General features: G+C 54.0%; 4 protein-coding genes and 1 non-coding gene across 5 annotated transcripts; 2 read left to right on the top strand and 3 right to left on the bottom strand.

Moving 5' to 3' along the window:
- The first annotated feature begins 45 nt into the window (after nucleotides 1-45).
- Nucleotides 46-830, top strand: QC762_708475 (uncharacterized protein). Its single transcript, XM_062893692.1, has 3 exons — nucleotides 46-365; nucleotides 432-515; nucleotides 647-830. The coding sequence occupies exons 1-3, from the start codon at nucleotides 101-103 to the stop codon at nucleotides 694-696; spliced, it is 399 nt and encodes a 132-aa protein (XP_062739527.1). The 5' UTR covers nucleotides 46-100; the 3' UTR covers nucleotides 697-830.
- QC762_708470 (uncharacterized protein) lies at nucleotides 605-4,417 on the bottom strand. Its single transcript, XM_062893691.1, has 4 exons — nucleotides 2,878-4,417; nucleotides 1,685-2,768; nucleotides 1,368-1,629; nucleotides 605-1,315 (listed from the first exon to the last, which is right to left on the bottom strand). The coding sequence occupies exons 1-4, from the start codon at nucleotides 3,146-3,148 to the stop codon at nucleotides 890-892; spliced, it is 2,043 nt and encodes a 680-aa protein (XP_062739526.1). The 5' UTR covers nucleotides 3,149-4,417; the 3' UTR covers nucleotides 605-889.
- PDR6 (member of the karyopherin-beta) lies at nucleotides 3,614-7,708 on the top strand. Its single transcript, XM_062893690.1, has 9 exons — nucleotides 3,614-4,001; nucleotides 4,113-4,138; nucleotides 4,201-4,308; nucleotides 4,388-4,569; nucleotides 4,634-4,975; nucleotides 5,025-5,151; nucleotides 5,211-6,999; nucleotides 7,053-7,243; nucleotides 7,308-7,708. Exons 3-9 carry the CDS (start codon nucleotides 4,264-4,266, stop codon nucleotides 7,701-7,703), a joined length of 3,072 nt encoding a protein of 1,023 aa, XP_062739525.1. The 5' UTR covers nucleotides 3,614-4,001; nucleotides 4,113-4,138; nucleotides 4,201-4,263; the 3' UTR covers nucleotides 7,704-7,708.
- A 434-nt stretch (nucleotides 7,709-8,142) lies between these two features.
- QC762_0111150 lies at nucleotides 8,143-8,213 on the bottom strand. The gene has a single exon. It is a non-coding gene; the product is annotated as a tRNA-Gly (tRNA).
- A 1,100-nt stretch (nucleotides 8,214-9,313) lies between these two features.
- On the bottom strand, nucleotides 9,314-13,998 carry QC762_708450 (uncharacterized protein; the record flags this gene model as incomplete). The annotated part of the gene is made up of 4 exons (XM_062893689.1): nucleotides 9,314-10,302; nucleotides 10,359-11,137; nucleotides 11,393-11,489; nucleotides 11,549-13,998. 4 exons carry the CDS (start codon nucleotides 13,996-13,998, stop codon nucleotides 9,663-9,665), a joined length of 3,966 nt encoding a protein of 1,321 aa, XP_062739524.1. The 3' UTR covers nucleotides 9,314-9,662.
- Nucleotides 13,999-15,444: the final 1,446 nt, after the last annotated feature.

Genomic DNA, 15,444 nt, shown 5'->3' with positions numbered 1-15,444 from the left:
CAACCCCCGGCTTCACCTCACTCATCAACCAACCACAGCTCACCACTTGCATGTTCATTACCTACCCTCACTCACCCTTTTATGTCCGATCCGGATCATAATGCTCACCACTCTCACCAAACTCTCACCATCTACAGTATCTCCCTCAACAACCAAAATGGCCACCCGTCTCCTCCTCAGCCGCACCCTCCGCCCAGCCCTCAGCCTCGGCCTCACAACCTCCCTCCTCGCAATCCACAACCAAAGACCAATGCGCATGGATGCCATCCCCTCGTCTACCAAATCCTTCTCAACCACCCGTCCCGAGAGAAAAGACCGGCTAGACCCAGAAATCATCAAACAGCTTTCTGGCGGTAGTCTCTCAGGTATGATTTTGAATCCCTCCTCTCACATCGTCATATACAATCATCCTAACACGCACCCCATCACAGGCTTCGCCGTCGGCCTCCTAGTCTCCGTCTTCTCCAAAACCCTCGTCCTCCTGGCTGGAATAGGCATGCTCACCATCCAAGTAAGTAAGGCGACTAATACTTATTTATTGTTATTTCTCATCACCAAGAAAACTAGTGATAATACTTCATCGCTGATGTAGACACGTCTCCGTGCCTCGCACACTTTCATCATTCTTGCTAACACCCTCCACCAGGTCGCCTCTCGCTCCGGACTCGACCTGGTCAAGTACCTCCGCCTCCGTGAGCGTTTCCAGGGTTCCCGCATCCTAGCGGCCCTCAACCAACACACTGCCTTCAAGCTCTCCTTTGCCATTGCCTTTGCCATGTCGGCCTTCATGTCCTTTTAATTCTGAAAAAGTCCGTTAGGGGTATACGTTCTAGACAATCCCGACCAGAAAAAAAAATCAAAATTCTTCCCCACCATGACAACAAGGCAATCAAAATGGCTGCGTCTCCCGCAACAACCAGGCCTTTGTCAGAGGATCGTTCTCAAAGTATCCAAGCGTCTTCTCGAGAATCTTCTTGTTGGCCCGGTTCAGCCAATCCTTTTCATTTGGTGTGAGAAGGGTCTCATCAATGAGATTGCGGGCGTACGGAACCATGGTGACATGCTCGAATCCGAGGTATGGCTTGTCGCCAAACGAATGCTCCGTCTTGACCTCCTTCACAATGGCGAGGTTTTCAATGCGGATACCGAATGCTTCATCTTCGTAGTAGCCTGGTTCGATTGAGAGCACATTGCCAGCGGCCAGGGCAACGTCGATATACTGTTTCCTTGTACCGATGCCGATGGGCCCCTCGTGCACGTTTAGGAACGAGCCTACACCGTGGCCTGTACCATGGCGATAGTCGAGGCCATATTTCTAATCATCTGTCAGCGGGTACCACTTTGCATCCACACATCCTTAGACTCACCCAAAGAAATTGACGGGCCATGACATCAATGGCGAAACCACTAGTTCCCTTGGGGAAGACTACCGAATCCAAGGCGATGTTGCCCTTGAGAACCAAGGTGTAAGCCTTCTTTTCCTTGGCGGTTGGCGTTCCAAAATGAAGCGTTCTGGTGGTGTCTGTGGTGCCGTCCAGGTACTGAGCCCCGGAATCGCAGAGGTAGATGGCGTTGGGATCAATGATCTTGCAGGCACCCTTCTCTGGCTTGTAGTGAATGACAGCAGCACTAATACCTCGTCAGCAACCACCGCATCCCGTCTCTCACAAAAAGAAGTACTCACTTCGCCCCTGTCGAGGAAATAGTATCAAAGGAAAGTCCAACAAAGTCCTTGTGCTTTGATCTGATCTGCTCCAGCTTGTCGGCCGCATCCACCTCATCCAGCTGAGCCTTCTGGTTCACAAGTTGGTCTTCCAACCAGGCAAAGAACTCTGTCAGAGCAGCGCCGTCGCGAATGTGGCAGTTTCTCATGCCATTCAATTCAACATCATTCTTGACAGCCTTGGCATCACCAACTGGACTCCGGACTTCATCGACAAACTTGTTACCTCCCAATGCCAGCTTCAGAGCCCATGACCCCTTACTCGAAATGAGATATTTCCTGGGCTTGGCGTCCTTGGAATCGGCCTCTGCTCGGCGAGCAAGCTCCTCGCTGTCCTCAAACAGAGCACCATAGGGCTTAATGGTGACCTTGTTTCGTTCAAGATAGGTCTTGCACTCGTCGGTCAATTTCGCTTCGTCAATGTAAAGTGTAGCCGAGGCCTGCGTCACAATCGCGTACGAAAAGAAGACCGGGTTGTAAGCGATATCGCTGCCACGGAGGTTGAAGAGCCAAGCGATCTCGTCAAGCATGGAAAGAACAAAACCAGCCGCCTTCTTCTTATCCAGCTCCTTGCGGAGATCGGCAAGCTTCGCTGCCGTGTCCTTTCCAGCGTATTGCTGGCCCAAGAGGAATACACTGTTGCTGGGGCGAGGTGGTTGCTCAGAGCCCCAGACAAGGTCTACCAGGTTTTCCTTGATCCCAACAAGACCACCACCACCGGCATTTTTGATATCCTCATCGAGCTTCTCGGCAATGGCGCTGGAAATCAGCTGAGGGTCGACACCAATCAGCTTACCACCCTCTGCTTCCTGCGTCGCCCATTCCTGCCAGGTTGGTACATCCTGCATACCAGTCTTGAGCAAATACCAGTTGGAATCCAGCTGCTTGGAAGCTTGGTTGAAGTATCGGCCATCTGTGGCGAGAGCTGCCTTGTCCAGGGTCACGATGGCGGTTCCTGCTGACCCGGAGAAGCCAGAGATGAATGTGCGGCGGGCATCGCAGTCGGCGATATACTCGGAGGCATGGCTATCTTCGGATGGTACAACTGGAAGAGCCAGGTGTTAGCTGCGGCTGTTTGAGGAGATAAGACGAAAGGCATCTCCTGACGTTGGTGGATGGATAAGGGCGGCGTGAAAGATCGTTGTATAACCTACCATAGACATGAAGGTTACGCTCCTTCATCAAGGACCGCAGGGCGGCCAGCCGGCTCGTGGTATCAACAGTCACCATCTCTTCAACAAGTGTCGTCTTAGTAGCACTGTTGCTCAGGAGGTGGGCTTGGGTGAGGAATCGTCTCTTAGTACGGAACAGGGCGAGGGGGGAGCTGGTGTTGATAGCTTGGCGAGCTCTAGGTACAGCGGATGCAGCAGAAGCTTGGAACAGAGAGAGGGCTGTTAAGCTAGGAAAGGCCCATATATGGCGCATGAGGAGGCAGGTAGTCTCTATATATCTATTGGTGAGGTGGGTTGGTCGGACCAAACACACCACTCAAAACGTGTTGGCCGGCACCGAAGAAAGGGCCGGAATGCAGGGGACGGAAGGGTATAACGAAACAAGAGAAGAAGCGTCCCACAACCAGAGCAAGCCTTGAATTGTTCTCAAAGACCGGCTTCTTGAAGATGGTTGGTTGGTTGAGTTGCGTTGTCGTAGGCTTCTCAGATTCCCAAGTTAAGTGCTAGCTTGGTGGGAGCTGATGAGGGGTCCTTGAGTGGGTGAGGTTGCCCGCATTCAGTGCATCGAGCCCCACCCTATGCTGCCCGCTCCTCTGCAAGGCGTTGGCCCCGCCGCCGTATTGGGAAGAGGGAACCCGGGCAGCATCTCCCCTGTAAATGAAGATGGCATTTCACGGCAAGTTTCTGATGCTCCTGAAGGTAACCATTGCGATAGATTGGGAGCTCTGGGAGACCTCACGTGGCATTCTGTTGAAAGGACTGGCCTCCACCAGTACCGTCAACTGGCTTGCCGTACGGTTATCCACATGATGCATGGTCTCACCCGCACGGGAACCTGAGGGTGACACTTGTGAGTGGTGTATATGGGGTGCAGCAACGACAGCTGATAAGAGTGTGGTCGGAACTTGAGGTGTGTCCTCGATCTCCAGCTGAAGGGAATGACCAAACTAGCAACCCTGTTGAATATACAAGCACTCTTCAATAGAGACATATTGCTGATATCAAACCCGATAAGGGGAACCCCACTAGAGAGTAAGAGTTGCCTAGCATCACTGAAATGTCCGACAATGCAGCCACGACCGAATAACATTCAGCCCATACAATAGGTAAGCGAAAAGAATTTCCCAAAGACAGTTCTCCTGATTTTAGGTGTCCATTCTGCCACACAGAACAAATAAACTATCCATAACATCAGCAAGGTTCACTAACAAGGGAAGGACCGAGCTTGTCTACTAGGAAAAAGGTCAACCAATCAGAACCACTTCTCTTGACACCCGACCTCTAACAGCACTTCATCTTTTTCAGACCAGACGACACACAACTGCAACATCAGAAACCAACTTTAAACCAAACTTATCCAACACGGCTATGGATCCGTTACCATTACCAACAAGCCTCGCCGAGGTGGAAGCAGTAAGTGATGTCTTCTGCCGCCAGCTGTGTGGCTGCTCGCAAACGAAAAAGAAATCATGTGTTAACACCCAACCCACAGTTGATCCGAGCGCTCTATCAGCCAAACCCCCCTGAAACCATCTCCAGAATACAAGAGGTTCTTCAGCGACTTCAGAGGTCACCGGAAGGGTGGCAGCTTGCCGAGAGTCTCATTGCTCACCCAGAAGACAACATCAGGTTTTACGCTGCGCTAACCCTGATTGTCAAACTCAACCGAGATAGGTACATAGCTCCAGTGCGGCCCTCCTCGCCACCATCAAGACCTGAACACTAACCATGTATGTAGCGCTGGTCTGAATGAAGACGATGCCAAGCTTCTTCTTGAGAACATCATCAGCTGGACCATCCAGTCGCTGAGCGACGGGGCGGCTCCCTTCGTTACCAAGAAGCTGTGTTCGGCGCTCATTACCTACTTTGTACTTTTCTCCCACGTGTGGCCCGCCTGCGTTCGTCATTTTATCTATTGCCTGGATCTCGGCAGAGGCGTGCCCGTGGAGAATCTAGATGATGCCTTGTCGACAGATATCCTCGTGGGTAATCTGGATAGCCAGAAGCTCAAGGTGGCTATTTGGTTTGTCACGTCGTTGGTGGAGGAAGTCGGCAAGACCGACATGAACTCGATCAAATAGTAAGTTCCTTCGATCTACGAAATGTGATGATGACTTACGATAGTACAGTGCAGATGTCCACCAAAGACTCGCCAAAAACGGCCAGGACGCCACTTGTCTCCTCGCCCGCGGCTTTGCTCCACCTATTGACGATGTCGGGCTCAAGACTCAGGAGGAAACACTGGCATGCTTCCAGGTAAGTCACATCGACGGCATCATGTTCTTGACAAATGAAGGAGCCAACAATAGACCTAGGCTTGGATCCTTTACGCCCAACGAGCGTCGTCCGATGTAGACCTGTTGGTGACACCACTCCGACAACTGGTTGATCCAGCATTGCAATGCTTCACCAACGAACATCTTTTCCAAGCTACCGCCGAGCTCTTCAGTGATGTGCTGCAGAACTACTCGGGTTTCTTCACCAAAGCGCACTATGACGCGCTTTCTTCTTTTTTTGAAAGCCAGTGGGCTGCGAACCACTATCAGCAAATTCTCCACGGGAACCACCGCGAGGATGGAATTTCCTTTGGACTACTGATGCTAGCCTATGGCGATGCCCAGGTGCAAGCCTTGCTGGAGGGTACAGACGAGCGGTCTCAGAGATTCCTGGAAAGCTTAAGTGGGCTTCTTGCCACTGACGGATACTTGGTCGGAGATGACGCCATCTTCGTGCCCGCCCTCGAGTTCTGGTCAACCTTCATTGAAACAATGATCGACTGCACCTTCTCGGACGGGGATCAGTCACCTGTCTGGAAACCATATGCTGAACGGCACCTTAAGGCGGTGGTGACAAACAGCTGGCGCAAGATCCAGTGGCCCTCAGCAGAAATCTTTGCTGAATGGGATTCTGCTGAGCGTGCTGCATTCTGTGACGCCAGAAAGGATGTTGCAGATATGCTTCAGTCAGTTTTCACCCTCGAAGGTCTGGATCTCATTTCTTTCTTCGCCAACCTCTTCCTTCAAGCGCTCGCCTCACAGTCGTGGGCCGAGCTTGAGGCCACGGCGTTCTGTCTTGGTGCTCTCTCCGATTGTATCTCTGAGGACAGCAAGTATGATGCCGAGCTGAGCAAGGTCTTTGCTTCTCAATTCTTTGACCTTCTTGGTCAGGGCCAAACCGCTGTACCACTGCGTCTCCGCCAGACGGGGCTGTCGTTGATCGAGAGGTACTGCGAGTACTTTGAGCGCCATGCAGACTACCTGCCGAATGCCCTGAATCTTCTCTTCGCTGCTGTGGGGGACTCTGTTCTCGGTGGCCCTTCGGCACGGTCGATCTCTACCCTTTGCTCTTCGTGCCGTACCATTTTGACTGGCGAGGCCGGCACATTCATCAGACACTACCAGGACATCCGTGGAAGACAGGTGCTTGATGCTCTAGCCGAGGAGAGGATCGTGCTTGCCGTTGCCTCCATCATCCAGTCCATCACGGACGAAAATGAGAAGCTGCAGAAATTCGAGGAGCTTTACACGATCTTCAAGAAGGACTTTGAGTTCGCCGTCCAGCTCAGATCACAGCCTGGCTTGGTGGACCTGACAAACCCAAATGTCCTGAGGGGTCTTGATCCCCCTATTCCCTCATCTCTTCCACTTGTGGAGGGCATCTCCCTCCACATTGCACTTCGGTCAATGAGGTGCATTGCCAGCATGTCGAAAGGCATGCAAGATGTCAAGGAGTCTCCTGTGGATTTGGAAGACGAATCGCAGGTTGCCAGAACAAGCGAGAAGCTTGCTGCGCTACAGGCCGACATTGTCAGCCTTCTCATAGGCGTTCAGCAAGTTTTCAGCACTACAGGAGAGATTGTAGAGATTATCTGCAACATCCTGCGTGCTGGGTTCTCAGAGACGGAACCAGGCCCATTTGTCTTCCCTGCTGACATCGTCACCAACTACTTTGTTCAACAGCCGTTTGAGACACCTCGGATGGGAACGCTTCTCAGCACCGCTTGCTCCTTTGTGGGGTCGCTATACAGAGGGCCAAAGGCGATTGTGCCGAATCAGCTCGTCCGCCTGGTGCCATGGGTCATTGCCTTGCTTCAGAAGCTCCCAGGTAACCCTCCACACCCCTTTTTCTCACTATCTCATCACACCTAGCTGACACAGCCCCAGAACCAGAAGCAGACACGGAGATCTCCCAAAACGGCATCTGCCTCATCGACAGAGTCCTGTCCAAGTACCCCGAAGTCCTCTTCCAAGTCCAACCGGGGCAGATGCTCGAGTTCTTCTTCATGTTCACGCTCAAAGTCCTCAACGGGAAGGAACCCCTTCCCAAAACTGCCGCAGCTGACTTTTGGGTATGTTAACCCCCCACCTCCCTTTGCTCCCAAACCACACTTTTTTTTTTTTTTTTTTTCATAGAGCAACTTTATAACCCTCAAACCCCCCTCCCCAGACCTCGCCTCCCACGTCTCCAACGCAATGTCTTACTTTGGCCCGTTGTTGGCGCAAACGTTAATCAACAATATTGGCGGGAATGCTGCCAGATCAGAGCTGGATAAACTCAGTGAACCGCTCAAGAAGCTGGTTACTCAGCAGGTTCAGGCGCAAGCTTGGCTGGAGGGGGCGCTGACGAGGACGGATGAGGGGGAGAACGGCGGCGGTTTTCCAAGTGCGGCGGCGGAGAGGGTTAGCATGGCTGAGAGGGCGGCGTTTTTGAAAAAGGTGGTTGGGCTGAGGGGGGCGAGGCAGACGAATCAGGTTGTGAGGGAGTTTTGGTTGCTTTGTAGGGGGAGTAGTTTTGCTTATGTTTCTTAGGGGGGGGGGAGGGGGGCATGAAGCAGATATGGAGTGGATTGGGGAGGGGGAGGGGTAGGTTTTGGTTTGAGGGAAGGGGTGGTTTGGTGTATGGGTCGTTTGTGGGTGTTGCATAACTGAGAGGGTGGGAGTGAGTACCTGAAGATGTTGGAGGGGTGTTTACTGGTAGTGAGGGATATTTCTAGTACTATCGAGGGCATTTACGGAAGAGTACCCATGTAGGAAAATGCCAGATTTTACCGCCATGGTGTTCATTGTATCTGTGGCATTGTTTGATTGGGTTGGTTATCTTGCAGTTGTTCCAGAGATGAAGAAGAACATTGACGCAGGTATCAAGAAAGAAAGCATAACAGCCTGAAATGAAAACTAAAAGTAGCGAGAAGAAAAGTGACGGAGTGTGTGGAGAAGGAATGCAAAAAATTCAAAAGAGAAATTATTATGCATCAGCCGTGAATCGAACACGGGGCCCATCGATGGCAACGATGGATTTTACCACTAAACCACTGATGCTGGTTCTTTGATGACGTTGGCAGCAGAGTTAGGTCCTATGTCTCACATTTTTCTCAGCTCAGCATAACCACAAAATATCACCAGCCAGGCAGTTGGCAAGTCACCACTCGATATTCAGACGAAAAGGAAAGGGGAATAAGTGTTTCGGACATGAAACGTAGTAACCACACCCATCCTTACAAAAGAAACCAAGGCGATATGAAGCCAGACGAGTCATGTAATCCGAAACATGATAAATAGCGGACTGGGGTGGCTGGAAAGGAAAGGACTTGAAGCCGTCACCAATCATGCACCCATGAGACAAGTCACAAAGTCGCCAAACCACCCGACATAAATGTAACCCATGAATTTATACCCTCTGTGTAACTAAGACCTCTCTTCTCCCAGGTGACCAACGAATTCCCCCATCCAGAGAGGCAGACACTGTAGAGTATCCATCCCTCAAGCCCAATCCCGTTTGTTCATAAACCCAGTCGCCAAACGTCCAGGTCTGAGGTCTTCCCACAAGTCAAGCGCATCCCGTCTACCACCTTCCCTTCCCTCCGAACCAACCACCACCTTTCCCTTCCCTCCCAACTCCCATGCTCCATCGCCATATACCCAGCCAGGCCAAGTACCTAGTCCAGTCACTCAAGTACAGACCACCACCAACCCCCGGTCGAGGCTAATAAAGGGGCCCCTTTGCCAACTGTTGACAAAGACCCAACAAAGGAATCCCAAACCCCCAACCCCAACCCCAAGTCAGTGTGTCATACACACCGCAGTCGTGGACGCATAAGCAAACCCGCTTCTTTAAAACCACTGATGCTTAATTTCCTCTCGCAAAAATGCGCCTTTCTCGCTAATGGTACACAAACAAAAACAATAAATCGAAAGAAAACCACCACCAGCACCAGCGTCACCATCACCGCCTCTCCTTCACCCCCTTGCCCATCGCTCTTTTTATTGACACCACCCAACAAACAGAAAATGACAAAACCTTCGCTCCCTCCCAAATTCCTTTCCCAACCCAACCAACCCCCGCCATAAATAAAACTCCCAGGTATGATGTTAAAAATCCCAAACCCCCCAAACCCAGTGCCCCAATTCGAAAAAAGCTCAGGTTGTTTGGTGTCAAGGATGTCGGGGGGAAAAACCACCCGAAAAAAAAGTGTATCAACCCGAATGCGTGAAAAAAAGACGAGTCTAAAGGTATGTTCGGTTATAAACACGACTTAAAAAAAAAAAAAAAAAAAAAAAAAGGACCGCGCCGCCGGTGTAATTAATCGGCGCTTGTGAACAACTCTCTGCTTTGTAGCTCCTTCTCAAGTCGTCCGTGTAATATATAATTGAACCGTAAGGTAAAAACAAACCCGGCTCTTCAGACCGTCACTTGCTCCACAACCTTTCTCAAAAAGCCATGTTGCCTACGCAACGGTTTGTATGTATAATAGTAGAAAACAAATGCGTCTACTCGAGGTCCATGACGTCCCCGTCGACCGAGTTCTTGTCATCGCTGTTGGATTCAACGATGGCGGGCTCGGTTCCGACCGAGGTGGCCTTGGTCGGTGTGGTCGGCAAGTTGGCATCCTTGCTTGGGTTCTCCTCCAGGGGAGCCTCGGGAGATTGGTCGCCTAGGGCAGGCGTCTTTTCGCCTTGGGTCATGGCGGGGACATCATCGGTGGCAGCCGGGGATGGAGCCACTTTGTCGGCCTCGGAGTCGCCATCAATGGACATCGAGGTCGTCAGGCTAGGAACCGCAGGTGCAGTCCCGTTGGCGCCAGAGCTGAGGAGCTGCCGGATTTGCTGCGACATGACCTCGGCCTGGGCCAGCATGGCGCGCAAGCTCTGCTGGTCCATCCGAGTGAGCTGCTCGGCGGACTGGAAGTGATCGGCGCTCCCACGAGACATGAGATTGACGACGCATGGGTCGGCCTGGGCGATCAGTGTATCGATCAAGGTGGTGATGGGGGCAGTCCCCTGGCCGCTGAGCTGGGCCAGGTTGCGAACGGCTTGCTGCTCCTCAAGAGTCCGTTGCGTAAGCGGAACGGCTGGGATCGTTGCCGCATTCAATGGCGGGATAGGCTTCCCCTTGCGGTTGAAGCGAGCGCTGCAAAAAGTTAGTCTGGCGATTCGGTCGTCCAACAACACGATGCAGTCACTTACCGAGACAGAAAGTCGGCCCTAATACCCCTCTCCGGAAGACGCACAGTGCGGCCGTACGCCTCGCTGTTCCGCCAGCTGCTGGCGGGCGTGTCTTCCTCGAGAGCGACGTCGATGTAGCCGTCGTTGATGAAGCCGCGGCTGAAAGCAGGCCGAATCACACTGGCTGTCTTGGGCTTGCGGACCCGGTGGGCAGGAGCGAGCACCTCGGGCATCTCAGCCAAGAGCTCGTCAATATGGAGAGGGCACTTCCACGTGCGCAGGACCGGGGGGTTGGCCAAGGGCGGATCTAGGCAGTCGAGATGCCAAAAGATACCACAGGCGCTGCATGGGATAATGGCGCGGTCCGAAGCGCTGTGTTTCTGGCAGCTATGGCAGATGGCAGCATTGCCCTCGGCATCGCGGAGCCTGAAGAAATCAGGCGCCTCTTCATCGCTCTTCTTCTTGCGAGCAGTCTTGACGACTGGCAGAATCTCTTCATACTCGCCCTCGGGTCCTGTGCGGACTCCCTCGAAGCAGTTGCGGATGTCGGGCGGCAAGGCAAAAGCGGTCGAGTTCTTGGCTTCGAGCTTCTCAAAAAGCAGGGCAAAGGATCCCGTGTGCTCGCGGAAAGGTTGCAGTTCGCGCGTCATGCGGCACACGTTGCAAAACCACTCGTTAGGCATCGCATCTCGTGCCAACGGGGGATCGACACAATTGAAGTGAAACGACCGGGTGCAGCCGTCGCAGCAGATGAGCTCGCCGTTGCTGCTGCAAGAGGCGCAATAGTCGTCGTTGTCATCCTGTGCATGGTTAGTTACCTCTTTGCTGGTCATAACTGTGGTAATTTCGCAGAGTTTTTTTTTGGGGAGGGTGGGGGACTACTAGTGATGTCGTGGGAGGGACAAAAGGGTAAGGTAGGTGTGGGAGACACACACACACACACACACATACATGCACACACACACGCGTGTGTGTCTCTGAACCATGATGCACTCGCATTCAAGGATATCGCAGGGCAGAGATGATATTTGATGAAATCAAAGGTGCTTGCTTACCTGAGGATTGCCGACGGGACCGTTGCCGACGGGACTGCTCCGCTCGCCGCTGGGACGGGGAATACCTGCCAAGGGACCCGTCTTTTTCTTCATGGGCCTACACAAACCATGTCAGTAGATTGTAGATTGATTCTCCGTCATCCAAGAAGCACTTACGAATTCTTAACTCTGAGCCCGGTGCGGGCCTTCTTGGCAGGGCGCAGAGTGGCAGGTGTGCCAGCACGTGAGTTGGCGGCAGTAGAAGGCGCGGCTGAGTTGGGAAAGCCTGGCGTGATGGGCGACGTTGGATCTTCAACCTCATCATGAGATCGCTTCCGGGCAGACCGGGTGTTTCTGCCTTCCCGAGCAGCCGGGGTAGAGCGGGAGGCGGGTAGAGTGGCCCGCAGCCGTGTGGCCAACGCGTTGGGTGTCTCCATCATCATGGATTCATCGGCTAAAGGCTGGTCGACGAGCCCTCGAGCGTTGCTGTACTCCCACTGACCGCTGGCATCCTTCTTCGTGATGGCATCCTCAAGAATCTTGCCGTTGGTGACTTCCTTGGCCTGGCGACGACGCTGAGTCTTTTCGTCGTTCTCGTCAAGCTTGCCGACCTTGCTGGTGAACACGATGGCGGGCTTGTTCTTCTTGCCGTTCAGGCTGGTGATGAATGTGTCGACGGTGGCGCCGGGGTCGTAGGGCTCCTCATCGACAAGCGACTGGTCAACGGCTGGCGTCTGGCGGCGGGAGTTGCTGGCCGACTGAGCAGGACGCGGCGCAGCCGAAGCAACAGACGAGCGCCGGGAGGGTGACACGTTCCCGCCCTTGCTCTTGCGTGGTGCATTGGACCGACGCCGCTTGCCGTTGATTGGCTGGGCCGGGGCAGGGCTGTTGCGCGAAGGAGGCGCATCGGAGACCAGGGTCTCCTCTTCATTTTCAATCGCCTGATGCCGGGCTGCTACCGGTGTCAGTGACAGTGAGCGTGCCGTGGATAGCGTTGATGTGCTGGAATGAGACGTCGCTCTGGTGCGGCGGCGCGGTGTCTCTGCGACCAGCTTGCCGTCGACCTCTTGGGTTGTCGTCGTCGTCGTCGCGCTGGCGGCGGCGGCGGCGGCGGCTGCTGCTTCCATCATCTTCTTGGATGTCGCCTCTGAATGTCGAGCTGATTTTCGTTTCTTGCGAGGGGGCTCCTCTGGCTCTTTGTCCTCTCGACGCTCCGGCTCAGCCTGAGGCTCGTTGCGCTGTGGGAGCTCAGGCGTCTGCTCTGGCTCGGTATCGGGCGCTGTGGTGCCAACAGGCTCTGGGTCTGACGGGAGAGGCCCGACAGAGTCTTCAACAACCGGGGGGCTCTCGGCGACAGCGGCGGGAAGTGGTGTCGCTTCCCGCAATGGCAGCTGCACCGGTTCCTGCGCCGGCTCTGGCTGCGCTGGCGACTCTTGCTGTTGTGGTGGTGCACAGGCTGGGGCTGGGACTGTTCGAGTTTCTGGCTCAGGCTCGGGCTGTTCAGTATGACGATCGAGCGTCGATTGCCTCTCGGTCTTGGGGGCTGGTTCTGATTCCTTAAAGTGAAGAAGCGACACGCCAAAGTTGATGAGATGGTTGTAGGGCGCAGGCTTCGCCGGCGGGATCGAGGTTTGTTCGTGGCCAAAAAAGTATTGGAATCCCTGGTTGGAGGCCTTGCCCTCCTTCTTTTTCTTCTGGATATCCTTAGCAAACTTGCTGAGCGTGGGTGCGTCCGCCTTCTGCATGAACACCTTCTCGATCATGGTGAGAAATTCCAGGCTAGTGCAATTTTCATCGTAGAGGGTGCGCAGGGCCCAGGCAGTGGGGTAGCGACAAAACTGCAGCGCTGCCTCAACCGCAGCCTCCACCACCTTGGCCGTGATCTTTTTCAAATCATCCTCACGAGACGCACTGCTTGTGGACGGTTGCTGCTGAATATGATGATGATGAGAAGGATGCGATGAGGCGCTTGCCCGGGACTGACTTCTGCGGTCGGCCGACGACACCTGCGACATCCTGCCCGGACCCCAGTTGCCCGCCTCCACGTCACGCGAAGAAAAAGAGCCATGTGAGCGCGAGGGTGCACTCACTGCAGGAGTCGTCTCCCTGTAATTGATGCCCTCGGCAAGACCTCTGTCCTCGCTCTTGATCCGCTCCAGGTAGGGGGCTTCCGTGTATGGCTCGGCCGTCTCGTCCTCCTCCTCCGTCTCGTCCTCCTCAGGCGCCGGCGGAGGAGGTGGTGGCAGCGCCGCAGGGGTGGGCGTAGATGACGCCGCAGGTCTGCTCGACTTGAGAACAATTCTGGTCTTGGGAGGGTTGGCGGCTGGTGTTGGTGTCGCGGCGCTTGAAGACTTGAAGACGCCGAGCTTCGGCATGGTGCCTAGAGGTGCCATATTGTCAAAGACGCCCTGCCGCACAAGGCCTGCTTCCTGATAACTGGGCTTGCTCTGCACTGGGGGCTCCAACCAGCGCTCCAAGAAAGTGCTCTTCTTTGGCTCTCTGCCCTCGGCAGCAGAGACGGCGGCGGCCGAAGACTCCTTTGTGGCGGACTCGGACGCCGTGACTTGCGGACTCGAAAAACGCGACCGAGAGGCCCGCGTGTTGGAAGATATTGTGGTTACTGGCATGATAGGGCTCGCAGCTGCGGTCGCGGGTGCGAGTGTGGGTGTGGTAGGTGGTGCAGTGCGGGAATCAGCAAGAGCAGCTCCTGGGCGACTCGGCCTCGTTCGCCCCCTTCTTTGATGGAACCAACGCACGCCGTGGTTCGTTTCGCGCCTGCGCAACGTGTTAGCATGGCTGCAGACAAAAAACAAGGCGCACAAGACGTACCTGGTGTCTGCTCCAGAGTGGGAATCGTTGCAAAAATCGTCGCGTTTTTCCGGCGTTGAACGCGCGATTGCTAGTAGCTTTTGTGGGAGAAAAGGGTGCGGGAAAGGAGGTGTGTAGGGGGTGTGTCGCTCCAGACGGAGATCTTGTGGTCGGAGGTGACGGGTGACGGGCCTGACCAGGGGGGTGCCACTGTAGGTTAAGCTTCAGCACTGAGCTGCCTGCCTGCGCCCGATTTTCCTCTCCTCGGTGGAAAAAATAGGACCAACACACGTGGAAAAAATTGATCCTGATTTTTCGGGATCAAAATGAAAAGGAAGTGAGGATGGCTTTTTGATCTCGAGCGAGTCGCTTCTTGTCTGCTGTCGTCGAGCGTGATGCCCTGAGAGTTCTCTGTTTGTGAGCTGCTTGGTCGCTCGCTCTCCTTGACTGCCGACTCGAGTTGATGGATGAGATAAGTGACGCGTTGCTCGGCGCGCCCTTGATTTGCTGCGTTGCCTGTATATCTAGGCAGTGGTGAATGAGAAGATGAGTATGCCGATGGCCACAGGTCGGCGAGTGATTGATGTGGGCGAGAAAGGAGATGAAGGTTGTGGATGAAAAAAAGTGAGTGGTAAACTTTAGGTCGCAGGGGGCTGTTCTGCTTCAGGGGGGCTAGGGGGTTGGTTGTGTTTCTTGCTCTGCCAAAAAAAAAACCCCCCTCCTTCCTTCCGTCTTGCAGCTGCCAGCCAGCACAATAGGCCACCACCTACAACAATAGACACACAATAGGACCTGCCTCGAGAAAACAATCCACGTCAACAACACAATATTCAAGTGAATCCCAGCTTGCTCCTCTCACCCGACACCTCCTCCACCTCATCTTGCTCCAGACCCCGCCGATGACTACACTCCCATCCATCCCCCCCCTTTCCTCCCCTCTCCGTCCTCCCACGTCCTCCATCCTGACGCCACCCACCCGACGTTAACACACGCCTCATAGCGTCACCACCTAGCGTCACTAACTTCATACCTACTGTTCACTCAGCTGCAAGGGATGCCAAAGTGCGATTAACTTTTTTTATTCATATCTGCTCGAACTAAGAAACAGCGATAAGCCAAGGCGGCGGGGGTAATGGATAGAAAACCTTTTTCTCCTACCACATCCCCACACCTTTCGCTTTGCCCCTCCCAGCTTGCCGTTGCTCGACTGTCCCTACTGTTCTGCTGGGCACTTCAAGCCCAGTCCTCCACGTAACAAAGCCGTT

Source organism: Podospora pseudocomata, chromosome 7 (assembly GCF_035222375.1).
Source record: "Podospora pseudocomata strain CBS 415.72m chromosome 7, whole genome shotgun sequence".
Lineage (NCBI taxonomy): Eukaryota > Fungi > Ascomycota > Sordariomycetes > Sordariales > Podosporaceae > Podospora > Podospora pseudocomata.
This window is presented reverse-complemented; position numbering and strand designations above follow the sequence as displayed.

Bases quoted from the DNA above. Each gene is read 5' to 3' on its own strand.
- QC762_708475 (XM_062893692.1), top strand. From the start codon at position 101: ATGCTCACCACTCTCACCAAACTCTCACCATCTACAGTATCTCCCTCA. The intron at 366-431 runs GTATGATTTTGA...ACCCCATCACAG, and splicing joins TTCTGGCGGTAGTCTCTCAG to GCTTCGCCGTCGGCCTCCTA. The intron at 516-646 runs GTAAGGCGACTA...ACCCTCCACCAG, and splicing joins CATGCTCACCATCCAAGTAA to GTCGCCTCTCGCTCCGGACT.
- QC762_708470 (XM_062893691.1), bottom strand. From the start codon at position 3,148: ATGCGCCATATATGGGCCTTTCCTAGCTTAACAGCCCTCTCTCTGTTC. The intron at 2,769-2,877 runs GTAGGTTATACA...TGGCTCTTCCAG, and splicing joins GCGTAACCTTCATGTCTATG to TTGTACCATCCGAAGATAGC. The intron at 1,630-1,684 runs GTGAGTACTTCT...ACGAGGTATTAG, and splicing joins ATTTCCTCGACAGGGGCGAA to TGCTGCTGTCATTCACTACA.
- PDR6 (XM_062893690.1), top strand. From the start codon at position 4,264: ATGGATCCGTTACCATTACCAACAAGCCTCGCCGAGGTGGAAGCA. The intron at 7,000-7,052 runs GTAACCCTCCAC...TAGCTGACACAG, and splicing joins CTTGCTTCAGAAGCTCCCAG to CCCCAGAACCAGAAGCAGAC. The intron at 7,244-7,307 runs GTATGTTAACCC...TTTTTTTCATAG, and splicing joins CTGCCGCAGCTGACTTTTGG to AGCAACTTTATAACCCTCAA.